The sequence below is a fragment of the Salvelinus namaycush genome, chromosome 12 (genome assembly GCF_016432855.1).
Source record: "Salvelinus namaycush isolate Seneca chromosome 12, SaNama_1.0, whole genome shotgun sequence".
NCBI lineage: Eukaryota > Metazoa > Chordata > Actinopteri > Salmoniformes > Salmonidae > Salvelinus > Salvelinus namaycush.
Window position 1 is genome coordinate 31,044,167 of NC_052318.1, and position 26,929 is coordinate 31,071,095.

General features: G+C 42.6%; 1 protein-coding gene across 1 annotated transcript in view; it reads right to left on the reverse strand.

Moving 5' to 3' along the window:
* Nucleotides 1–461: 461 nt before the first annotated feature.
* Nucleotides 462–26,929, reverse strand: part of LOC120057087 (glycerophosphodiester phosphodiesterase domain-containing protein 5-like) — a 53,424-nt gene continuing 26,956 nt past the window's right edge. The window contains exons 2-16 of the mRNA XM_039005491.1: nucleotides 16,020–16,197; nucleotides 5,759–5,862; nucleotides 5,467–5,560; nucleotides 5,300–5,359; nucleotides 5,087–5,185; nucleotides 4,828–4,921; nucleotides 4,481–4,626; nucleotides 4,150–4,232; nucleotides 3,646–3,796; nucleotides 3,232–3,453; nucleotides 2,965–3,110; nucleotides 2,628–2,775; nucleotides 2,139–2,221; nucleotides 1,285–1,397; nucleotides 462–1,043 (exon numbers count right to left, since the gene is read on the reverse strand). Of these exons, the coding sequence (XP_038861419.1) occupies nucleotides 967–1,043; nucleotides 1,285–1,397; nucleotides 2,139–2,221; nucleotides 2,628–2,775; nucleotides 2,965–3,110; nucleotides 3,232–3,453; nucleotides 3,646–3,796; nucleotides 4,150–4,232; nucleotides 4,481–4,626; nucleotides 4,828–4,921; nucleotides 5,087–5,185; nucleotides 5,300–5,359; nucleotides 5,467–5,560; nucleotides 5,759–5,862; nucleotides 16,020–16,139 (1,740 nt within the window). The 5' untranslated portion in view covers nucleotides 16,140–16,197 and the 3' untranslated portion in view covers nucleotides 462–966. The remainder of the gene's footprint in view (nucleotides 1,044–1,284; nucleotides 1,398–2,138; nucleotides 2,222–2,627; nucleotides 2,776–2,964; nucleotides 3,111–3,231; nucleotides 3,454–3,645; nucleotides 3,797–4,149; nucleotides 4,233–4,480; nucleotides 4,627–4,827; nucleotides 4,922–5,086; nucleotides 5,186–5,299; nucleotides 5,360–5,466; nucleotides 5,561–5,758; nucleotides 5,863–16,019; nucleotides 16,198–26,929) is intronic.

Consider the following 26,929-nt stretch of genomic DNA (forward strand, 5'->3'; position numbering starts at 1 on the left):
GCTAGACCTCATGTGGCTGGAGTGTGTCAGCAGTTCCTGCAAGAGGAAGGCATTGATGCTATGGACTGGCCCGCCCGTTCCCCAGACCTGAATCCAATTGAGCACATCTGGGACATCATGTCTCGGTCCATCCACCAACGCCACGTTGCACCACAGACTGTCCAGGAGTTGGCGGATGCTTTAGTCCAGGTCTGGGAGGAGATGCCTCAGGAGACCATCCGCCACCTCATCAGGAGCATGCCCAGGCGTTGTAGGGAGGTCATACAGGCACGTGGAGGCCACACACACTACTGAGACTCATTTTGACTTGTTTTAAGGACATTACATCAAAGTTGGATCAGCCTGTAGTGTGGTTATCCACTTTAATTTCGAGTGTGACTCCAAATCCAGACCTCCATGGGTTGATACATTTTTGTGTGATTTTGTTGTCAGCACATTCAACTATGTAAAGAAAAAGGTATTTAATAAGAATATTTCATTCATTCAGATCTAGGATGTGTTATTTTAGTGTTCCCTTTATTTTTTTGAGCAGTGTATTTAGAACACCAAACCATGACAATCCTCTCAGAGGGAAAAGAAAATAACTGAAAAACAAAAAGTCATATTTACAAAAAGTTGAGAAGAAAAAACATCCCATGATCCTTCAGAGCTTGAAATACAACTTTTAAAAAGGTCACTCCAGCAAGTAGATCAACAGTCTTCAAAACATTGAACATTCACAACTTTTAGAAGTTCAAAGTTCTAACATGTTGGCGGAAACATCTAAGTTTAAAGTAGCAGCCATTGTGATTCTGTCTGTTGCAGTCTCCGTGTGATGTCGTCATAAGTGTAGTTGGCACAACCAGCTCAAACAGGTACAGAGACAACACATCTGTACTGCGCATTGCATTGCCATTCTCAGGATATAGAGACAATTCATCTGAACTGCCCATTGTCCTGGCCATTCTCCAGGTATACAGACACAGCTCACTTGTACTGCCCAATGTCATAGCCATTCTCTGGATATAAATGTTCATCTGTATTGGTTACTCCATTGCTTACCTCTAAAAAAGGAGAGAAAAAAGAAGAGTTCAACTTTGACCCTCACTCTTTTCCATTCTTGATTTGGTTCAGTGGGTTAGTTGGAGAATAGTGCTGGCAACATCAGGGTTGTGGGTTTGATACATGTATGGGCTACATACTGATTATACTGTATGTTTCCGTGTCAACTTCCAACAGTTCTGTCAGTTGCTTTGGATAAAAGTGTCTGCTAAATGCCTATATTATATTTGATTTATTACGGACCTGAGAATATGAGTTTCTCCTTCATGATGTTGACGTCTCGGCTGGGCCGGCGTGTCACAGCACTCAGCATGATCTGCTCTGGGTTGTAGTTCTGCATGCCACTCATCCTCCATCTGACAGGGCGACACCGCACCGTCAGAGACACATTTAGAGTCAATATAAACATAGTCAAATGATGAATACATATTGATGAATACATATCTAAATGAAACAGTGTACACTGAGTACAAGCGTTAGAGCTTCAGACACAAGTAAAGCACAAGGACAGAAAACAACAAAGCAACATGGGCCATGGGAGTCACCCCAGTTACCTGATCAAGTGATAGCTGACAGACGCCAGAGTGCAGCAGAGAAACGTAGCATGCAGATCAGGCAGAACAAAATCAGTCGGAACAGATCAGGCAGAACAGAGGACAAATAGGGAAGAACGAGAGAGAGGAGGGAATGAAAGAGGACATAAGAAAAAAATATGATATGGACAAACAGAAGGAGAGAAATTGCCAGATGAGGAGAAGAGAGACAGGGCAGTGAAAGGGAAAGAGCAGAAGCGTCAGTTTAGAAGCAGAAGGCTACGCAACACAAAGTTCAGAACACACAGACCTTTACATTTACACAACAGTCCTGAGAAACACTTAGTACATCAGACTAGACAATGGAGCAGAGCAGACATATCACTGAAGTGTGTGCATCCAGCTTTCATCGCGGATCAGTGTAGTAGAGAACTTTGCAGTGTTATTACAATACTCTGGAAATACTCAAAAGTGTGAGGGTGAGGGGTATGCTGCAAATACACAACCATTCACAGCTAAATGAAAGGAGATTCAGTTTGATCGTAATGGAAAATGGGAACTTACTTTTGAAAGATGAATATTCCTGTAACTATGGCGATGGAGACAAGATCTGAGGTGATCCAGACTAAGCAGTATTCATATGGGCTCTGTAAACAAGAACAGCTGTTCAGAACCAACATCCACCACTAGATCGCAGCATCAACACAAATATACTATACCTCTTATCATGATGAACATGCGATGACGATCAGAACATGAATGAAACTACTTGAGTTTTAAGTTCTAGTCTCGAGCTGTGTCCTTGGGTCTGCTGCTGTGTCCCCGTGCCTCACTTCGCTCTTACCCAGCTATTCTGCTGTTCCCTAGTCACTATCTGTACTCTCCCCTGCGATCCCCAGCCTCTCTGTGTTGCCTTGCCTCTGTACTGTAGCAGTTAAAAGGGGTACCCAGTCATAGAAAATGTACTGTTACACTCATGGGTATCTTCCATATGTCTATACTGTACTAAAAGTGTAGTTATTGCAATGAAGTGGTGTAGACGGAGATTCTTACCATGAGCCAGATGGGGTAGGGCACCTTGCGGAGGACCTGGGGGGCGTCGGAGGAGACAGAAGGCACTCCGCTGCACCACAGCACTGAGTAGAGCCACGGCTCATTCACCGGGTACACCATCACACTCATGTTGTTCACCAGGAAGTCCCTACAAAGATAAATAGTTATTGGACATGCTGGTCTGTGAGTAACCGTAACGCAGGATGAGGTTAGGGTTTAAGATACGATTCTAGGACTTTTTAGATTACATGTTTGGACCTCCCAGATAACATTTTGGACAATCCCAGCAGGTGAATGGTTAGGGTTAGAGTTTGAGAGTAACAGTAGTATGTCTTACTGAATGTCCTTGTTACTGGCCTGTGAGTAGCGCAGGGTGAGGCTGCTGATGCCCCTGTGTCTGAGCTCCTCCACTGACAGTTTCTCTAAGGAGGTCTGCTGCAGCCCCCTGACACGGCCCCTGTCTGTGTCCGGGGTCCACGTCACCTAAAAAACCACAGGGCACAAGACACAGGGTAAGAGTCTGGACCTGCTTTTTGATTTACACATTTCTACCAATGTTGCTAAGGACTCAGTGACAGACAGATACACAGAAAGTCCTCCTCACCCTCTTCTGTGATATCCCAGACCTCTGGACGGCCCACAGGGTGTCCATGATCCAGGTCTTGTAGTGTGGGTGTTCTGGGGGAGGTCTATGGAGGTTTAACAGGGCTGAGCGGTTGGCCCTGGCTGTCAGGCGGAGCATCTCTACCAGGCTACACACTGTCAGATTCCCCATTCGGTTCCGGTCCCTCCCTGTCAGAGACCCAACCGTCCAGTAGGGGTCGCTCTGGAGAGAGAAGAGAGGTGTTTTATTTTATGAAGTGATGCAAAGTGGAGTGAAAAAATATACTTGGTGTGGGGAGAGGGAAGGGTAGACTAGAGAAGGGGAGAGACTAAGAGAAAGAGCAATACAAGGAGGGAGAGAGACATATACCCAGTGAGAGGGAGAGAGAGAGAGAGAGAGAGGGGAGAGAGGTACCTCCAAAAACCACTGCCCCGCATTTAGAGAGCGAATCTCTGTCCAATTGAAGAGAGAGGCGTCCTCGTGCTGTTTGTCTGGAAAGACCTTGGCGATGTTAGTGGTCCTTCTCAGGGTGCGGTCTCGCATCAGGAAGGGCACCCCGTCCAGACTGTAGAGGACAGTTGGGAACACAGACTGACATCACTGAACCAGTAACACTTATGTAATTTATGTCACTGCTTTCATAAATAAAATAGAGGTTCTGTGGCAATGGGAGTACTAAAATGGGCCTGTAATAACAGGCTATAATGCACTAGTGAAAAGGAATGGATGTGAGATTAAAATGGTCTTAAAACAAGTTGACTATATCAAAGGCAGGGTCAGAATGGGGGTGTTTAGATTTTCTCCATAACCTTTTACACGCTGTGAATGTTGCTATGGCTTCACTACAGAAAGGCCCACCCGTCGTTACCGGTCTACTGTAGAGAACTCGTTATTGGCTGGTAGAGTATGGTTGGGTACCTGACGGAGACGTCGGCCTCCAGGGAGCTGACCCCCTGTTGCAGGGCCTTGTTGAAGGACATCAGGGTGTTCTCTGGAGCCAGCTACAGCACAGGACACACACACACACACACACACACACACACACACAGGAGGTACAATGGGTTATCAGGGGTTGTTAGAATTTGATGGCAGTCATTTGAGCTAGTGGTGGAAAGGCAAATTATTTCAGCTTTAATGAAATAGGAAATAGGTTAGCAGCCGAATACATGTGGAGATTCCTTAGGATCTACATGAAGCGACTAGAGAGTAGGGGGCAAGAAGATATTTCTGTAGGGGGACACGGACTCACCATTGGAGCCCCCCGTCTTCCAATGACATCAGGTCGAGGTTTGAGGCTGTTCCTGTCCATGATGCAGGGTGAGGTGATGGCAAGGGGAGCCATGTAGAGGACCAGCAGGACACTTAGGTAGACAAGCAGCACAATCAAGTGGAACTCTGGGAAGGAGGAAGACCATAGAGTGAGGACATTAGTTCCCAGATTTCTGACTGCTGCTGCAATCATTGTTCATTATCAAACATCTTTATGGTTATAATGATAATAATCATGAAGTAATGTAATCATGTATAATATTGATATTATTGGTATCCTGATTTGAGTTACAGTGAAAGCCAATCAAAATCCAACCCAATACTTACTGGTTCTCCCTGCACGGATCACATGTCCAGCGACCAGCCAACCCAGCGCTGTGACAGCAGCCAGAGCTCCTATGTGCAGGAAAGGACCTGTGGACTGAATTACAACACAGGAAGACAGGAGTTTTATAACCTTGTTCACACACACACACACACACACACACACACACACACACACACACACACACACACACACACACACACACACACACACACACACACACACACACACGTAGAGAAACCAACAAATAGAGATGTTGACCTGTAGCGATATAAGAATGATGTCCCATTCGTCCCCCCACACGTCACTGATGGAGACCACACCACTGACAGTGGTGATCATGGCAGCCAACACACTAATCTGTGGGGACCAACATATCACAGTTTGATTTGTTCTACACATTCCTATGCAGGGCTAACAGTAACATGGTATTCATTTCCTCATCAGTAGGTCAGAGTCCATTTGAAGGCCTACCTTGTGGATCCAGTAGAGGTTCAGCTGCTGTCCCAGTGAAATATGACAGAGTGCTAAAATCTGGATACGAACAGCGCCACAATCAGGTTAGATCTTACTGAACCTGCAGCAGCAACACGTGTTTTACTGTGTGTACAGGCATTTAACCAAACATGAAACTTACTCACCATTAAAAATGTTATGTAACTAAAGCCAACTGCGGTGGTTGCGAGAATGGGGACAGTGCCGTCCTTCCATTCCCCAGAACGGTTGTATAGTAACCTGAGAAAGAGAGACAGAGGGTGTGGAAGGTGAGCCAGTGTCTTGATAAGAAGAGGACCAGCCCTGATAGGAGATATTGAAATATGCACACATTAAATTACTAATTGAAAGCTGCTCAAAAGAGAGAGACTGCTTCTGGGGGACAGAAACAATGGTGCAAACTCACAGCCACTCTGGTAAGGACTAACTTACACTCACCAGTTGAATTGGTTGTAGTCATTGTGGGCCTCCAACCAGAAGTAAGCCCAGAAGAGGAGCAGGGAGAAGGTGCTGCACAAGATGATGAACCATGCACATTCCCACTGGTGAACACACAACAGAATGAAGAAGACATGTACTTTCTATAACACTTTTAACATAACGTTCCACAACCTTCAGCTTAAACAATCACACAACGTGTAAAACAAGTTAAAACAAATTACCTCTTAAAACGAAACCGTATAAAAATCCCATTTTTATGAATTTCCCCTTTGATTGGTAACATAATTTCCACCTTTCATCTGTCCTCTGGCATGACTGGCATGAAAGTCTGGTCAGATTACCAGGCACTTCCCCCATAGTAATTGACTGGATTGAGGGGGGTAAAACAGGTCAGGGGCGCATGCAGAAAGGGAACAAGGTTGCGAAATAGCAAATTTCCCAATTATAATTATTTTATTGAGGGGAAATGTACTTACTGTGACATGTGGTTTTCTCACCTAGCCATCTTAAGATGAATGCACTAACCGTAAGTCACTCTGGATAAAAGCATCTGGTAAATTACTCAAATGTAAATAAGTAATTATAAAGAATATGGAATAATGTCAGCTGTATTCATGACATCTCTATCTGCCATGTTTTACAACGTTTGCGTACTGAATGTGGCCCAGGTCAGACCACAGCCAGGTGGAGTTGACCAGTGATCAGCTTTACATCTCATGCTGGCCAGACTAGTGCTGCATCTCTTCCACATCTCCTACAGTCTATTATTAGAGGCCTGGCAATAATGTGTAGACGCGTGGTAGTTAAGAGGGGAATACCACATTAACACTTACACTGCACTCAGAGGAAAGGCTAGGAATCTCATCAGTGAGGCCTCACCTTCTACTGGTTAGAGTTAATGCACAGGGGAGAATGGGAGAGTAGAGGGCTGGTGTTTTAATGAAGTCTGGTTTCTGAGGTAACCACCACACTACTTCTGTTGAGGCAGTCAATTACCTGGTCTCACACAATACTTCACAGCCGTGACAAGACTGTGTTTGTGTGTGTGTGTGTGTGTGTGTGTGTGTGTGTGTGTGTGTGTGTGTGTACAGTGCTGTGAAAAAGTATTTGCCCACTACATAAGTTTCTCTACTGTTGTATATTTTTTATATTGAACATTATCAGATCTCCAACCAAAACCTAATATTAGATAAAGGGAACCTGAGTGAACAAATAACACAACGATTACATACTTATTTCATTTATTTCATCATCAAAGTTATGCAATACCCAATGCCCCTGTGTGAAAAAGTAATTGCCACCTGACACTCAACTGGTTGGTGTGCCACCTTTAACTGCAATGACTCCAATCAAACGCTTCCTGTAGTTGTTGATCAGTCTCTCACATCAGTGTGGAGGAATTTTGTCCCACTCTTGCATACAGAACTTCTTTAACTCAGCGACATTTGTGGGTTTCCAAGCATGAACTGCTGGTTTCAAGTCCTGCCACAACATCTCAATTGGGATTAGTTCTGGACTTTGACTGGCTATTCCAAAACTTCACATTATTGCTTTTTAACCATGTTCATGTTGACTTGATTGTGTGTTTTGGATCATTGTCTTGCTGCATGACCCAGCTGCGCTTCAGATTCAGCTCACAGACAGATGGCCTGACATTCTCCTGTAGAATTCTCTGATACAGAGCAAAATACATGGTTCCTTCTTTTAAGGCAAGTCGTCCAGGTCCTGAGGTAGCAAAGTATCCCCAAAACATCACACTTCCACCACAATGGGTGACTGTTGGTATTTGGTTCTTACTGTGGAATGAAGTGTTTGGTTTTCGCCAAGCATTATGGGACCCATGTCATCCAAAAAGTGATACTTTTGACTCATCTGTCCAGAGAACATTCTTCCAAGAGTCTTGATGATCATCCAGGTACTTACAGGTGCTTTTTTGGCAAACTTCAGTCAACTTTCTGCATGAGATGGGTCCAATTATGTCTAGTGAAAACCAAACATTGCATTCCAAAGTAAGAAACTCATACCAACGGTGAAGCATGGTGGTGGTAGTGTGATGGTTTGGGGATGCTTTGGTTTGGGGTGACTTGCCTTAATAGAAGGAACCGTCTGTGAGCTGAAGCGCAGCTGGGTCATGCAGCAAGACAATGATCCAAAGCACACAATCAAGTCTACATGAAAATGGCTAAAAAGCATCACATTTGAAGTTATGGAATGGCCTAGTCAAAGTCCAGATATAATCCCAATTGAGATGTTGCAGTTCATGCTTGAAAATAGAGATCGACCGATTAATCGGAATGGCCGATTAATTAGGGCCGATTTCAAGTTTTCATAACAATCGGCAATCGGTATTGTTGGACACCGATTTGGCCGATTTTTTATTTAAAAAAAATATATATATTTTTTTACACCTTTATTTAACTAGGCAAGTCAGTTAAGAACACATTCTTATTTTCAATGACGGCCTAGGAACGGTGGGTTAACTACCTTGTTCAGGGGCAGAACGACAGATTTTTACCTTGTCAGCTCGGGGATTCAATCTTGCAACTTTACGGTTAACTAGTCCAACGCTCTAACCACCTGCCTTACATTGCATTCCACGAGGAGCCTGCCTGTTACGCGAATGCAGTAAGAAGCCAAGGTAAGTTGCTAGCTAGCATTAAACTTATCTTATAAAAAACAATCAATCAATCAATCATAATCACTAGTTAACTACACATGGTTGATGATATTACTAGTTTATCTAGCGTGTCCTGCGTTGCATATAATCGATGCGGTGCGCATTCGCGAAAAAGGACTGTCGTTGCTCCAACGTGTATCTAACCATAAACATCAATGCCTTTCTTAAAATCAATACACAAGTATATATTTTTAAACCTGCATATTTAGTTAATATTGCCTGCTAACATGAATTTCGTTGTGTCACTTCTCTTGCAACAGAGTCAGGGTATATGCAGCAGTTTGGGCCGCCTGGCTCGTTGCGAACTGTGTGAAGACTATTTCTTCCTAACAAAGACAGCCAACTTCACCAAACGGGGGATGATTTAACTTCTTATGGCTGGGAGGCAGTATTGAGTAGCTTGGATGAATAAGGTGCCCAGAGTAAACTGCCTGCTACTCAGGTCCAGAAGCTAAGATATGCATATTATTAATAGATTTTGATAGAAAACACTCTGAAGTTTCCAAAACTGTTTGAATGATGTCTGTGAGTACAACAGAACTCATATGGCAGGCAAAAACCTGAGAAAAAATCCAACCAGGAAGTGGGAAATCTGAGGTTTGTAGGTTTTGAAGTCTTTGCCTATCCAATATAGTGTAAAATTTGGTCCGATTGCACTTCCTAAGGCTTCCACTAGATGTCAACAGTCTTTAGAACCTTGTTTCAGGCTTCTACTGTGAAGAGGGAGAGAATAAGAGCTGTTTGAGTCAGGTGTCTGGCAGAATGCCAAGAGAGTTAGCTGCGTTCCTTTTCCTTTCTAAAGACAAAGGAATTGTCCGGTTGGAATATTATTGAAGATTTATGTTAAAAACATCCTAAAGATTGATTCTATACATCGTTTGACATGTTTCTATGAACTGTAATATAACTTTAACTTTTCATCTGGACTAAGGGCCTGCGCCTCTTGAATTTGAAATTGTGAACTAAACGCGCGAACAAAAAGGAGGTATTTGGACATAAATGATGGACTTTATCGAACAAAACAAACATTTATTGTGGAACAGGGATTCCTGGGAGTGCATTCCGTGGAAGATCATCAAAGGTAAGTGAATATTTATAATGCTATTTCTGACTTCTGTTGACTCCACAACATGGCGGGTATCTGTATGGCTTGTTTTGGTCTCTGAGCGCTGTACTCAGATTATTGCATGGTGTGCTTTTTCCGTAAAGCTTTTTTGAAATCTGACACAGCGGTTGTATTAAGGAGAAGTATATCTTTAATTCCATGCATAACACTTGTATTTTCATCAACTTTTATGATGAGTATTTCTGTAAATTGATGTGGCTCTCTGCAAAATCCCCGGATGTTTTGGAAGCAAAACATTACTGAACATAACGCGCCAATGTAAACTGAGATTTTTGGATATAAATATGAACTTTATCGAACAAAACATACATGTATTGTGTAACATGAAGTCATATGAGTGTCATCTGATGAAGATCATCAAAGCTTAGTGATTCATTTTCTCTCTATTTCTGCTTTTTGTGACTCCTCTCTTTGGCTGGAAAAATGGCTGTGTTTTTCTGTGACTTGGCGCTGACCGAACATAATCGCATGGTATGCTTTCGTCATAAAGCCTTTTTGAAATCGAACACTGTGGTGAGATTAACAACAAGTTTATCTTTAAAATGGTGTAAAATACTTGTATGTTTGAAGAATTTTAATTATGAGATTTCTGTTGTTTGAATTTGGCGCCTGTCACGCCCTGACCTTAGAGATCCTTTTTATGTCTCTATTTGGTTTGGTCAGGGTGTGATTTGGGGTGGGTATTCTATGTTCTTTAGTTCTATTATTTGTATTTCTATGTTTTGGCCGGGTAGGGTTCTCAATCAGGGACAGCTGTCTATCGTTGTCTCTGATTGAGAACCATACTTAGGTATCCCTTTTTCCCACCTGTCTTTGTGGGAGGTTAACTTTGTTTGTGGTACATAGCCCTTTAGATTCACGGTTGTTTTGGATTGTTTATTGTTTTTGTCGGCGTCATATAAATAAAGGAATATGTACGCTCACAACGCTGCGCTTTGGTCTATTTCTGTTGATGGCAGTGACAGCGCCGTGCACCTTCACTGGCTGTTGTCAAATCGATCCCGTTAACGGGATTTCATCCATAAGTTAACAAAAGCGCATTTGCGAAAAAAGCACAATCGTTGCACGACTGTACCTAACCATAAACATCAATGCCTTTCTTAAAATCAATACACAGAAGTATAATTTTTTAAACCAGCATATTTAGCTAAAAGAAATCCAGGTTAGCAGGCAATATTAAAAAGGTGAAATTGTGTCACTTCTCTTGCGTTCATTGCACGCATAGTCAGGGTATATGCAACAGTTTGGGCCGCCTGGCTCGTTGCGAACTAATTTGCCAGAATTTTACGTAATTATGACATAACATTGAAGGTTGTGCAATGTAACAGGAATATTTAGACTTATGGAGGCCACCCGTTAGATAAAATACGGAACGGTTCTGTATTTCACTGAAAGAATAAACTTTTTGTTTTCGAGATGATAGTTTCCGGATTCAACCATATTAATGACCTAAGGCTCGTGTTTGTGTGTTATGTTATAATTAAGTCTATGATTTGATAGAGCAGTCTGACAGTGATGGTAGGCACCAGCAGGCTCTTAAGCATTCATTCAAACAGCACTGTCGTGCGTTTTGCCAGCAGCTCGTCGCTGTGCTTCAAGCATTGCGCTGTTTATGAATTCAAGCCTATCAACTCCCGAGATGAGGCTGGTGTAACTGATGTGAAATGGCTAGCTAGTTAGCGGGGTGCGCGCTAATAGCGTTTCAAACGTCACTCGCTCTGAGACTTGGAGTAGTTGTTCCCCTTGCTCTGCATGGGTAACGCTGCTTCGAGGGTGGCTGTTGTCGATGTGTTCCTGGTTCGAGCCCAGGTAGGAGCGACGGAAGCTATACTGTTACACTGGGAATACTAAAGGGCCTATAAGAACATCCAATAGTCAAAGGTATATGAAATACAAATCGTATAGAGAGAAATAGTCCTATAATTCCTACAACCTAAAACTTCTTACCTGGGAATATTGAAGACTCATGTTAAAAGGAACCACCAGCTTTCATATGTTCTCATGTTCTGAGCAAGGAACTTAAACATTAGCTTTCTTACATGGCACATATTGCACTTTTACTTTCTTCTCCAACACTTTGTTTTTGCATTATTTAAACCAAATTGAACATGTTTCATTATTTATTTGAGGCTAAATTGATTTTATTGATGTATTATATTAAGTTAAAATAAGTGTTCATTCAGTATTGTTGTAATTGTCATTATTACAAAAAAAATATTTATTTTTTTATTTTTATTTAAATTGGCCGATTAATCGGTATCGGCTTTTTTTGGTCCTCCAATAATCGGTATCGGCGTTGAAAAATCATATACGGTCGATTTTTTACTTGAAAACCCACAAATCAATACACAGAAGTTGCTGGGTTAAAGTGGTTCTGCATGCAAGAGTGGGCCAAAATTCCTCCACAGTGATATGAGACTGATCAACAACTACAGGAAGCGTTTGGTTGCAGTCATTGCAGCTTAAGGTGGCAGAACCAGTTATTGAGTGTAAGGGGGCAATTTATTTTTCACATGGGAATTGGGTGTTGCATAACTTTGTTAATTAAATAAATAAAATCAGTACAATTTTTGTTATTTGTAAACTCAGGTTCCCTTTATCTAATATTTTGGTTGAAGATCTGATAATATTCAGCATAAGTAAAAATATGCTAATATTGAGAAAATCAGGAAGGGGGCAAACACTTTTTCATGGCACTAAAAGGAGTAAAGTCAGACTCTGGACCTAATGTGACAAATAGAGGTAATAGAAAGTGACATGGGGAAGGGGCTCTGACAATGTCAGGTTTTATTTAATTGGTTTAAGGTTGACTTACGCTGAGGTGAAAGTGCATAGGTGTAGGACTACAGCCACATTATGAATCTAACACTCACTCAAGAACAGTTGGAGGAAGCAGGGTTGGGTTGAATTTTATTTTCGATTCCGTTAATTCAGGAAGTTAGCTAGTGCTGGGAGAGAACCGAGGATAATAATATTTTCTGCACCTTTCGCAGACAACACATTACAGTGGGTGATCATACCTCTCACACACCTTTAAAACTCAAGGGGGTAGAAATATCCACATAGTAGTTCCTGAAAACCATGAAGTCCAGCCAGTGACCCCAGCCTGGTTCTTCTCCCTGAGCTCCATAGACCATCTGTGGTTACTGGTTTATCAATAGAGGGATGATGGGGCTCAGAGTTAACTCTCTTAAGTTTCACTGAAAAACACTCTCCCACTGGACAAACACTAAGTGCACATTAGCACATTTCACTGTTTCTCAACTCTGGTCCTTAGGTACCCCCAGTCATATTGGGCAAACAGGAAGCATCCCTATGCCGAGTCGAAATTAATAATTTTGCAGACATCTTTTCACCTTTCCAGGTGTAGTCTTTTTTTTGCCGATATGTGAGATACATCAGTGCACAGCCAGTCACAGTGGAAGTAATTTTACAGTATAGTAGGGCCATTTCAGACACAACCATAACCAACCACACTATCGATGATACAGGAAGTCAGTCTTTAGCACAGTGTCATTGTCACCAAGCTGATGACGTCTAATCCTGACGTCCTTCTAATCCCATCACTTCCTCCCCCAGACTGTGCCTTGGCTTCATTCTCCTTCCCTCTCTAACGTCTTCACAGCCTGCTAATTATAACCCCGATAGACAGTGCTGCCCTACCACACTGTTTCATCTATTGAGAAGAACATTGATTCATCACAATGAAGTAGCTAAGTCAGAGAAACAGTATGACTACCTACCATTTCTGACAAACCTCAGACAGACGTGTACATCTCACTTCTGTATGATACAGTACTATGCACACTTATTATCCTATGGATTTTGCCATATCAGGTGCATGGTACTACATAAAAATAGGACAAATATAATTTGTGTCTCAATGACAACTGATGGAGCTATGAATCCAACTCCAGCTAGAAATGTAACTTGTTCAGCATGGGCTGCTTTATGGTTTGCTAATCTTGAGCGAAAGCGTTTCTAGGTCATTAATTACAAAGTTCTCTATGGGCTTGAAGAGCAGGACAGAGGTAACCTGTTTCTGAGAAATAACAACCTACCACTCAAAGTAATACCACTAAGTACCAGAAGAGAAAGCGATGACCCTCCTGTGTTTGTATATCAACTCAGGCCTGGGAATCACAGTAGCACTATCTCAATGGTCAAGTCAATAGCAGAATGAACTCTAATAATAAGAGTCAGAAAGATAGGTATTGTAAGAGAGTTGCATTTAGTATGTGTAGGGATGTACATGTGATTCTCATTGATGTGTATTTGGATGATATGAATGTCTATGTGCATGAGTGTGCACGTGTGAGTGAGTGCTTTGTAAATGGAGAGAGGGAAAGCAGGTGTGCAGCTGTGTGTTTGTATTTTTCCTCTTGGTCAGCACCTCATTACTGCCCCGCTCACACATTCCCTACTAACTGGCCTAATTTATGGACAACATACTGGGTTTTTGTAGTCCAATGACAAGTTAAGAACAGCAGGAGCGGCTCTGATACTCCAGTCTGCACACACAGCTGGGAATCTGGGTAGAAGCATTATATTAAAACACCCCCATTGACTTCTACAACAAGCTTATGGCTACCAATGCCTGCCATAAACCTAATACTTTACAATGAGCAAAGTTTTAGACCACTATTTACAGAAAATATCATTTGAGTTATTTAATAATATTACATTTTTTAAAGTATGCTATTGGATAAATTTAACAATTTAACAAGGACGGTAGCTATAATAAAGCTTTCCTGAAAGGTTGAATGCATTGGATAACTCAGACTTTTGCTTTTGGTAAATACTTGCTTGCCTGCCTGTCTGTCACTTTTTTTGTATATGAAGAGGTTTGAAAAAATGTCTGGGCCTCCAGAACAGAATCAGACAAATGGAAAACGTTTCAATTATTCCTGAGGTGTGATAAGGTTTCAATGCAGGATGGGCAGAACTATGTTCTGCTAGCCCTTTAGTGAGTTGAGTGTTATAGTACACACTGACCTCTATAGCAATGCACACTACTCACTCTACACTCTGCACCCTTCTAGACAAGAAAATACAGTACATGGTAACATTTTACAGAAAGCTGACAGGTATAACACTTTATTACTTGTTATAAGCACCTATGAACTATAATGTCTTATTATAAGGCTTATAATATGTTATTTATCTCCAGGAAGCATATATCTAAGGTAGGGGTCATTCAGGCAGGCTCTTGCTGGGCAGGCTGACTGATATCGTTGTGCTCCATCTCACACGTGTCAGGTTACTGTATCTAAGTCCCCAAAACAAGTTCACTGTTCTTTCCCTGCAGGTGATACGTCTCCTGGCTTTGTTTTGCTTACAAACAAGCCTCACTATCAGTGTTGTAAATTCATCTGTCACTCGTGGTCTGAACAAGGCAGTTCTTCAATTAACAGACTTCTGTTGTGTAGTGACATTTTTACTACTGTTGCCAAAGCCCCTCACTGCTCCTAGCCCTACACTGCCCAAATACCTACTTTCATGCCAGTGGCCTAAAATAAAAGCTAAGCAAAGTTCTGTAAAACTGTCCACTGAGAGCAAGGCTGGTTTCATCATTTAGCTCAACACAACTGCTGACGTTTGCCAAGCTTTTCATTGCTTACACTAAAATCTCAAAGTAGCCTATCCATAAAAACATATCAGACGGTAACCAGGTCATGAAAGATCATTCTGGTTTAAACATAGTGATTGCACTTTGGTAGTTGGAGCTAAATCAGGTGCTGCAGTAGTGCTAATGACAGCCTAATAAACAGGCTAGCCGACTTTTGTTCTACATCCTGTACAGGGACACACACACACGCACAGACACACCCACACACACAAACTGTGCTTGTGAAGGTGTATCAATCCCTATATCGGTAACTCATCATTATCATTGATGATTTGCGGTCTCATGCTGCTCAGTAAATGTCCGATGAGGAGATCCAAAGCGTTTTCTATTGAGCTCAAAGCCTAGTTATTAACGCAGGCTTTCCAGCCATGCATCATTAGCACAGATCCCCTGTTTTGGCCTCAATCCATGTGGGTAAATAGATATTATGTCTTAGTCATTCAGTACGGGTTATATATGTTTTACTCCTTAAAGGGGCATCAGTTTGTCTTAGTTTGATTAGGTGAGTGAAAGGGCATCAGTTCCTTTGGAATTTTATACTGAGGCCTAGCTTTCCCCAGTCTGTGCCACACGGCGATGAGAGGAGACAAGACGACAGGTCTCTCTGTACATCACTCCCTTTAATAATAAGTCAGTTGACTGATTGAGGACAAGAGTGGTCTTCCGTAACAAGTCCAAGCATGTTGCCAGCATGTGCAATTAAAGGTCAGGACAATCTAACTCTCAGATATTCCATTGATTGGTATGAGAAGAGAACATACCAATACACCCATAATTTGTCCACAACAGAACATCTTGTGACATTTGCATTCGTCTTTACTCTCACCTTGGAGCTGTTGTCATGGGAACGCTGGTAGCGTTTCCAGCGGCAGCCATAGATCCCAGTGAGGAAGGACAAACACAGCTGCTTCTCATAGACCTGCTGCAAGGGTTGGTGCTTCACCATGCTCCTTCAGCCTCGGCTCGCCACCGGTCCGCTAGCATCCCACACTGAACAGGGAACACTGCAGGGAAAAAAGACAGGAGTCAGAAACATATTGAAGATAATTCAAGACTGGAGAAATAATTTTGAGAGGAGAAAGTAGAAGGAAAATTTGAAAATATTATATCTTGAAGGAAGATGGGCCAAAAGGAATTTGTTGTCAGAGTGTTTGTGTAGAAGACCATTTATTACATTTTCCAGTTACTCAACATGGTGCCTGTCTTTTCATTAACTGAACTCCATGGTGATCGTTGTGAGGAACAACAGGAACCCTATAAAACCTGCATGAATACTGTGACTTAGTCATGTAAGGGGTAGTCGGGTTGTGGATCAGTGGATTGGTTGCTCTCTCTGCTAGGGTTGGGCGGTGTCCTGATTTTCAAACCGTTCCTGTACCATACCGGGTATACAGTATTATATATATATATATATATATATATATATATATATATATATATCCTTGTGTGCATTGACGGTAATACTATATACCCATTATGGTACAAGAACGGTATGAATATACACTGCTCCAAAAAATAAAGGGAACACTAAAATAACACATCCTAGATCTGAATGAATGAAATATTCTTATTAAATACTTTTTTCTTTACATAGTTGAATGTGCTGACAACAAAATCACACAAAAATTATCAATGGAAATCATATTTATAAACCCATGGAGGTCTGGATTTGGAGTCACACTCAAAATTAAAATGGAAAACCACACTACAGGCTGATCCAACTTTGATGTAATGTCCTTAAAACAAGTCAAAATGAGGCTCAGTAGTGTGTGTGGCCTCCACGTGCCTGTATAACCTCCCTACAACGCCTGGGCATGCTCCTGATGAGGTGGCGGATGGTCTCCTGAGGGATCTCCTCCCAGACCTGGACTAAAGCATCCGCCAACTCCTGGACAGTCTGTGGTGCAACGTGGCGTTGGTGGATGGAGCGAGACATGATGTCCCAGATGTGCTCAATTAGATTCAGGTCTGGGGAACGGGCTGGCCAGTCCATAGCATCAATGCCTTCCTCTTGCAGGAACTGCTGACACACTCCAGCCACATGAGGTCTAGCATTGTCTTGCATTAGGAGGAACCTAGGGCCAACCGCACCAGCATATGGTCTCACAAGGGGTCTGAGGATCTCATCTCGGTACCTAATGGCAGTCAGGCTACCTCTGGCGAGCACATGGAGGGCTGTGCGGCCCCACAAAGAAATGCCACCCCACACCATGACTGACCCACCGCCAAACCGGTCATGCTGGAGGATGTTGCAGGCAGCAGAACGTTCTCCACGGCGTCTCCAGACTCTGTCACGTCTGTCACATGTGCTCCTGTGCTCAGTGTGAACCTGCTTTCATCTGTGAAGAGCACAGGGCCCCAGTGGCAAATTTGCCAATCTTGGTGTTCTCTGGCAAATGCCAAACGTCCTGCACGGTGTTAGCACAACCCCCACCTGTGGACGTCGGGCCCTCATACCACCCTCATGGAGTCTGTTTCTGACCGTTTGAGCAGACACATGCACATTTGTGGCCTGCTGGAGGTCATTTTGCAGGGCTCTGGCAGTGCTCCTCCTTGCACAAAGGCGGAGGTAGCGGTCCTGCTGCTGGGTTGTTGCCCTCCTACGGCCTCCTCCACGTCTCCTGATGTACTGGCCTGTCTCCTGGTAGTGCCTCCATGCTCTGGACACTACGCTGACAGACACAGCAAACCTTCTTGCCACAGCTCGCATTGATGTGCCATCCTGGATGAGCTGCACTACCTGAGCCACTTGTGTGGGTTGTAGACTCCGTCTCAAGCTACCACTAGAGTGAAAGCACCGCCAGCATTCAAAAGTGACCAAAACATCAGCCAGGAAGCATAGGAACTGAGAAGTGGTCTGTGGTCACCACCTGCAGAACCACTCCTTTATTGGGGGTGTCTTGCTAATTGCCTATAATTTCCACCTTCTGTCTATTCCATTTGCACAACAGCATGTGAAATTTATTGTCAATCAGTGTTGCTTCCTAAGTGGACAGTTTGATTTCACAGAAGTGTGATTGACTTGGAGTTACATTGTGTTGTTTAAGTGTTCCCTTTATTTTTTTGAGCAGTGTATACACACTGCATTCGGAAAGTATTCAGACCCTTCACGTTTTCCACATTTTGTTACGTTACAGCCTTCTAAAATGGATTAAATATTTTTTTCCCTCATCAATCTAGACACAATACCCCATAATGATGAAGCAAAAACTGTTTTTTTAAAATATTTTTGCAAATGTATTAAAAATAAAAAAGGGAAATATCACATTTACATAAGTATTCAGACCCTCTACTCAGTACTTTGTTGAAGCACCTTTGGCAGCGATTACAGCCTCGAGTATTCTTGGATATGAAGCTACAAGCTTGGAACACCTGTACTTGGGGAGTTCCTCCCATTCTTCTCTGCAGATCCTCTCAAGCTTTTTCAGGTTGGATGGGGAGTGTCGCTGCACAGCTATTTTCAGGTCTCTCCAGAGATGTTTGATCGGGTTGAAGTCCATGCTCTGGCTGGGCCACTCAAGGACATTCAGAGACTTGTCCCAAAGCCACTCCTACGTTGTCTTGGCTGTTTGTTAAGGGTCGTTGTCCTGTAGTCTCCCAGTCCCTGCCTCTGAAAAACATCCCCATAGCATGATGCTGCCACCCCCATGCTTCACTCTAGGGATGGTGCCAGGTTTCCTCCAGGTGTGATGCTTGGCATTCAGGCCAAAGAGTTCAATCACTGTGTTCTTGGGGACCTTTAATGCTGCAGAAATGCTTTGGTACCCTTCCCCAGATCTGTGTCTCGACACAATCCTGTCTCGGAGCTCTATGGACAATTCCTTCGATCGCATGGCTTGGTTTTTGCTCTGACATGCACTGTCAACTGTGGGACCTTATATAGACAGGTGTGTGCCTTTCCAAATCATGTTCAAATCAATTGAATTTACCACAGGTGGACTCCAAGTTGTAGAAACATCAAGGATAATCAATGCAAACAGGATGCACCTGAGCTCAATTTCGAGTCTGATAGCAAAGAGTCTACCTACTTATGTAAATAAGGTATTTCTATTTGCAAAAATGTCTAAAAACATTTTTGCTTCGTCATTATGGAGTATTGTGTGTAGATTAATTAGGAAAATGTTTTATTTAATCAATTTTAGAATAAGGCTGTAACGTAACAAAATGTGGAAAAAGTGAAGGGGTCTGAAAACTTTCCAAATGCACTGTATATATATTTATTACTCTAATTTTGGGGGTTGGGGTCCCAACAAATGCTAACAAATTACTAGAAAATTCCCATAGCGGACACTAGATAAATGCTAAGAAGCGCAAGCAAACATAAACAAATTGCAAGGACAGACAACCCAGCTCATAAAGTTATACAAATATCTTGAAAGGCTACTCATAGTTTGCTGCACTCACAAAACAAATATTAGACAGCAGGGATGTTGATCCAGGAGGGGATTGATTGTCTGCTATAACCAAGAAGCTTAATATTAATATCTAGCCACTTAGCTAGCAAGTTAGAAAACCAAAGACGTAGCTGGACCCCTGAGCTGCAGATAATTTATTTGGCACATCTAGTTATAAGGAGTGGCATAACACACGGGGAGCTTAGAGCTTTAGTGGGCCCCTTTAGTGGGACGGTATTGAATTGTATTTGAAATAGACCGGTATACGGTATATCGCCCAAGACTTCACTTGGCAACCAAGCACACATCAGCACATTTCACAACAGCCTGTTACAATAACAGTATACCCGAGAAAGAGGCCCAGCACGTCCAGCTCCCACTCACTTCATCCTTCCCAAAATATTGGTTGTCTTGGGTGTGTTTAAAAATGTCCTCTTGGAAAGCTGTCGCGGTCATACCCCTCTTCAAAGGGGGAGACACTCCAGACCCAAACTGCTACAGACCTATATCTGTCCTACCCTGCCTTTCTAAGGTCTTTGAAAGCCAAGATAACAAAAAGCCAGATCACAGACCATTTCGAATCTCACCGTACCTTCTCCACTATGCAATCTGGTTTCCGAGCGTGTCATGGGTGCACCTCAGCCACGCTCAAGGTCCGAAACGATATCATAACCGCCATCGATGAGAGACAATACTGTGCAGCTGTATTCATCAACCTGGCCAAGGCTTTCGACTCTGTCAATCACCGCATTCTTATCGGCAGACTCAACAGCCTTGGTTTCTCAAATGACTGCCTCGCCTGGTTCACCAACTACTTCTCAGACAGAGCTTATTGTGTCAAATCTGAGGGCCTGTTGTCCGGACCTCTGGCAGTCTCTATGGGGGTGCTACATGGTTCAATTCTCGGGCCGACTCTTTTCTCTGTGTACATCAATGATGTCGCTCTTGCTGCTGATAATTCTCTGATCCACCTCTACGCAGACTACACCATTCTGTATACTTCTGGCAATTTTTGGACACTGTGTTAACTAACCTCCAGACGAGCTTCAATGCCATACAACTCTCCTTCCGTGGCCTCCAACTGCTCTTAAATGCAAGTAAAACTAAATGCATTCTATTCAACCGATCGCTGCCCGCACCTGCCCGTCCGTCCAGCATCACTACTCTGGACGGTTCTGACTTAGAATGTGGACAACTACAAATACCTAGGTGTCTGGTTAGACTGTAAACTCTCCTTCCAGACTCACATTAAACATCTAGAATCGGCTTCCTATTTCGCAACAAAGCATCCTTCACTCATGCTGCCAAACATACCCTCGTAAAACTGACCATCCTACCGATCCTTGACTTCGGTGATGCCATTTACAAAATAGCCTCCAACACTCTACTCAACAAATTGGATGCCGTCTATCAGTGCCATCCGTTTTGTCACCAAAGCCCCATATACTACCCACCACTGCGACCTGTACACTCTTGTTGGCTGGCCCTCGCTTCATACTCGTCGCCAAAACCACTGGCTCAGGTCATCTACAAGTCTCTGCTAGGTAAAGCCCCGCCTTATCTCAGCTCACTGGTCACCATAGCAGCACCCACCCGTAGCACGCGCTCCAGCAGGTATATCTCACTGGTCACCCCCAAAGCCAATTCTTCCTTTGGCCGCCTCTCCTTCCAGTTCTCTCCTGCCAATGACTGGAACAAACTGTAAAAATCACTAAAGCTGGAGACTCTTACCTCCCTCACTAGCTTTAAGCACCAGATGTCAGAGCAGTTCACACATCACTGCACCTGTACATAGCCCATCTGTAAATAGCCCGTCCAACTCCCTCATCCCCATACTGTATTTATTTATCTTTCTCCTTTGCACCCCAATATCTCTACTTGCACATTCATCTTCTGCACATTGTACCATTCCAGTGTTTAATTGCTATATTGTAATTACTTCGCCACCATGGCCCATTTATTGCCTTACCTCCCTTATCCTACCTCATTTGCACATGCTGTATATAGACTTTTCTACTGTTTTATTGATTGTATGTTTGTGTTTATTCCATGTATAACTCTGTGTTGGATGTGTCGAACTGCTTTGCTTTATCTTGGCCAGGTCGCAGTTGCAAATGAGAACTTGTTCTCAACTAGCCTACCTGGTTAAATAAAGGTGAAATAAATTTTAAAAATGAAAAGAGTTCTTTCACACCCCTCTGGAGAAGATGGAAACATTTCCTCAAATTTCAAACACTTCTGTTCTGGAGTCAATGAATGTCCTTCGTTTGTTGTATTATTCTTTGGTTCAACATTTTCATCTTGACAATCATTTAAACAGCAGTATACAATATTACCGTAAACAATACCTTTGAAAGTGGCTCAATGCAACTACTGTAGTATGAACCTTTCTCATGGCTTCATATTACATAGACACAACAAAAAAGGGTCAATTGTCTACAGAGTCGATTTTGTGAACCAGTGACCTTTAGTTATCTTTCTAGCTGCAGTTGGACGCACAGCCAAATTAGCCTAGAAGCCATAGACCAGAAGTATTAAACTGTAACCAGAGCACACCTCCAGGAGTTAGTAGTTACAGTACACAAACACCACTCAAATATTTATGAGCAACAAACAAACAAGAAACTGGAGAGGTCCCCTGACATAGCAGAGATGGCAGGTAAAACATACTCACATGATGAATATAAAGCTGGGTAAAGCAGCCTAGTCCCATAGTAAATGAGTGAACAATTTCAAGTTTCAGCCTTCCAATCAATTATTATTAACTCGGCACCCAGAACCAAATTAGCTGAGGCTGTCACAAGAGGCTACGCCAAACCACGTGATACTCTTTCCAACACTCAATAAAAGTATTGATTACTTCTAAAACAGAACATGATTGCACTTTTGGTCCATTATATCTTCTGAGCTGTGAAATAAAACAGGTCTCACAGCTGGAGATTGCATGTGGCTGGCTAACACAGATACAATTTGTGTGTGACCATCTGGTTGTCTGGGAACCATAACAACAAACTACAGTATGAACACTTCCAACAATCAGTGATATCGTCCACACAACTTATTAGTAATAAAGGCAGAGAAGCTACATTGTTGAGTTGTCACATCATTCAATAAGAAAAAAGCTATAGCGAAACTAAAATGTTAAATGAGTAGTTCACCATTTTACATATTTCCTCACCCTGTAAGTAGTCTATGGGCCAGGAGAAACTGCAATCCATGGTTCAGTTGTCTTTAAACAGCCATTAGAAAACATTAGCTGACTTTAGCCACTGCTAGCTAAAAATCTATGGAGGTGATGGGGGCATGTGATCATGTTACAAAAAATAAAAAATGAAGTCCAAATTGCCTGAAATCAGTTCAAATCAACTCCATATTTGGTTTGATAGTACTTAAAAGTGATTCAGAAATAAAATGTGCTCACATGCCCTATTCACTTCCATAGATTTTTAGCAAACAGTGGCTAAAGTTAGTTAACCCTAGGTTTTGTGTTGAAGTCAATATACCCAGAAGAGGATGGAAAATAGCTGTCCTCTAGATACACCATGGTGCTACCCCAGAGATGGCTGTTGAGGCTACTGTAGACCTTCATTGCAAAACTGTGTTTTAAGCAGTTATTTGGTGACATCTGAATATATTGTTTTATCTAAAACCTTTTTAATGTTTTAATATTTTTATGAAATTCACTGAGTAGGATGGTCCTTCCCTTCCTCCTCTGAGGAGCCTGGTATGGTCGGTGTTGATACTTTTCCGGTTATCGTCGCAGCTCTATACATCAGCGAAATCCTCTTAGTTTTTCTTGACCTCAAGCTGAAAATCAATCCTTCATGAGAACTAACGTTATCAATCATTGCCAACAGCTACATTTCCACTATCTCCTCTACTCTGTTGATTTACCATGCCAGCCTAAATGAGATAAGCACGGAAATATTGATTGGTCTTTTTAATCACACCAGCGGACTGGGTGAGCGTCAGTGTTCCCTCAGTGAATGGCTGTCACATGAGGACATAGAACAGTGACAAGAGCCCATTTCCTGGGTAATCTTCCCAGACAAAGAGAGCAGTACATTTTCCCCTGATCCTCATCTCCTAACAGACAGATTCTCAGAATGGAGAAACAGAGAGAGAGTGAGATTGAAGATGTGAGAGGCTGGAAGGTGCACGCGCTTAGAAAAAAGGTGCTATCTAGAACCTAAAAGACTTCTTCAGCTGTCCTCATAGGTCCTGTGTGGCTCAAATGGTAGAGCATGGCACTTGCAATGCCAGGGTTGTGGATTTCATTCCCATGGGGGACCAGCACAAACGAATACTGTAAGTTGCTCTGAAAAAGATAGTCTGCTAAATGACTAGAATGTAAAATGAGAAACCTTTTTGGTTCCAGGTAGAACTTTTTTGGGTTACATGTAGAAAACTTTCCACAGAGGGTTCTACATGGAACCCAGAGGACAGCCAAAATACCCTTTTATAACCTTTTTTTCGAAGAGTGTAGCTGTATTGTCTGGTCTCCTCAGCTCAGCTAAGTTTGAGTACAGCTACTGTACCAGGTCCACTGTTTCCATTTGATTTATTTTCTGGCTGTTTTGTATGTTATTTTGGAATTAATACATGTCACATATCAGTTTTCAAAAAAAATGTAATAATAATAATAATAATAATAATAATAATAAGAGTTAATAAAGCCGCATACAAACATGGTCTCTTTTTTGCTTTCTTGAGTAAGGCAGTTCCAAAATGCAGGTGTTTCAGCCTAGCTCAGTGCTAGCTCTGTGGTGGTGGGGCAGCCAGCGGAAAAATACGGAGCGTAGGGGTTGGTAATGTTCTGTAGTTGCACCGTGATTGGCTCAGTGTTCTGTCACTCATGGAGACACTACGTCACTGCAAAATCTACGGGGAGAGCTCGAAAATTCAAGCCCTTTCGGTGCTGCCATATATTTACATTGGAAGTGCCTATGCAGACCTCCCGAGTGGCACAGTGGTCTAAGGCATTGCATCACAGTGCTTGAGGAGTCACTACAGACCTGGGATTGTTCCTAGGCTGTGTCGTGACTGGGAGTCCCATAGGGCAGCGCACAATTGGCCCAGTGTTGTCTGGGTTAGCAGTGGGTTTGGGTGGGGGGGGCTTCACTTGGCTTATCGCGCTCTAGTGACTCCTTGTGGCAGGCTGGGCACCTGCAGGCTGACTTCTGTCGTCAGTTGAACAGTGTTTCCTCAGACACACTGGTGGGGTTGGCTTCTGGGTTAAGAAGTGTGGTTTGGCGGGTCATGTTTCGTAGGACGCATGACTCGACCTTCGCCTCTCCTGAGCCCATTGTGGAGTTGCAGTGATGAGACAAGATTGCAATTGGGAAGAAAAAGGGGTTAAAGAAAAGTGCCCATCAAAGAAGGCTTAAGGTTATTGGCCACAGACAAAACGACTTCAAATCACATTATATCTACCGTACCTTTGATTGGACTGATCATGTCAACATCATACTTTCAAAATCTTAGAAAGCAGTCATTATCATGAATCAAGTCGACAATCTCCTGGCCAAATTATAGATAAAACATATCGGTGTTCATCGGCTATTAACATTACACAAGTTGTAAACTGCAAATTCAACAAGGAGTGGTTTGGAAGGAATCAGTGGCTAACTGCAAGCTTTGCAAACAAATCACTTGACTGCTATTCAGTGGAGAGGGTGTGTGGTCCACGTCTGGGTTTAAGGGTCTCCTTTCCAAGCTTAAAAGGATAAATATTCACTCGCAGTACACCATGGGCCAGAAACGGTTCAATCCCACATGACTTCTGCTGCGTTTAAAACAACTGGAAACTCGGTCCTGGGAAATATCAGACTTCAGTGAGTTCAAGACAACTGGGAACCCTGGAAAAAAGTTAGCTCCGGCTGGAAAATAAGTTTTGATCGGTCATCCAACTCGGAATTCCAAGTCGGGAACTCGGTCCTCTTTCTAGAACTCCGACCTGAAGATCACCTGTATCATGATTCACCCTTGTTTTTTTCAGAGTTCCCAGTTGTCTTGAAAGCACCATAAATCCAGAGAATGCCAGACTTTGATGACAAAGTTATGACAAAATTTGGCCACAAGAGGGACCGCCGCACCAACTTCCTCTTCAAGTGAGCACAGCACAACAAAGTGAGTCCAAAAATGTATTGTATGCTGCTGCATATATTATGTAATATGCCAGGGAGATATGTATACTGTAGCTAAGCAAGTAATACTAAGTGTATGTTGTGTAGTAAGCTGTTAGTAGCCCATGTACCGCACCTTAATAATTTGGTCCCTTTCCCCCTCATAACTTAGCGTACTGTTCTGACTTGGTGGTGCACATGTAGCCTATAGCCTGTTTTAGAGAAATGTAATCATCAAATATTGTAAGAGCTTTCTTTGTCTGCTTATATGCCCCTTTTATTTATCCTACGGTTCTGACTTTGTGTACATGGGAGAATACTGTAAGAACAGTCCATGTTCCGAATTGTCGCTGTACATTTCAAAAGTGATGAATAAAGTTTTATTGACTACGTCCGTCCTAGCTCGCTCATTAATGTTTTCATCGAAATTATGGATTGCCTCTTATGCGCTCGTCGTCACCTTATGCCATAGTTTGTACATCTCATTGTCAGTAGAAACCACATTTGTTTAAGCAAGCCATATCAGCTATGTTTTTTTTAAAAAAGGCAGTAAATTAGGCTGAATGAACTGTTTCGCTGTGTGCTTAGGGTCGTTGTCCTATTGGAAGGTGAACCTTCACCCCAGTCGGATGTCCTGAGTGCTCTGAAGTAGCTTTTCATCAAGGATATCTCTGTACTCTGCTCCGTTCATCTTTTCCTCGATCCTGACGAGTCTCCCGTCCCTGCCACTGAAAAACATCCCCACAGCTTGCTGCTGCCACCACCATCCTTCACCATAGGTATCGTGCCAAATCAAATCAAATTTTATTTGTCACATACACATGGTTAGCAGATGTTAATGCGAGTGTAGCAAAATGCTTGTGCTTCTAGTTCCGACAATGCAGTAATAACCAACGAGTAATCTAACCTAACAATTCCACAACTACTACCTTATACACACAAGTGTAAAGGGATAAAGAATATGTACATAAAGATATATGAATGAGTGATGGTACAGAACGGCATAGGCAAGATGCAGTAGATGGTATAGAGTACAGTATATACATATGAGATGAGTAATGTAGGGTATATAAACATAAAGTGGCATAGTTCAAAGTGGCTAGTGATACATGTATTACATAAAGATGGCAAGATGCAGTAGATGATATAGAGTACAGCCAGGTTTCCACCAGATGTGACTCTTGGCATTCAGGCAAAAGAGTTCAATCAGATCAGAG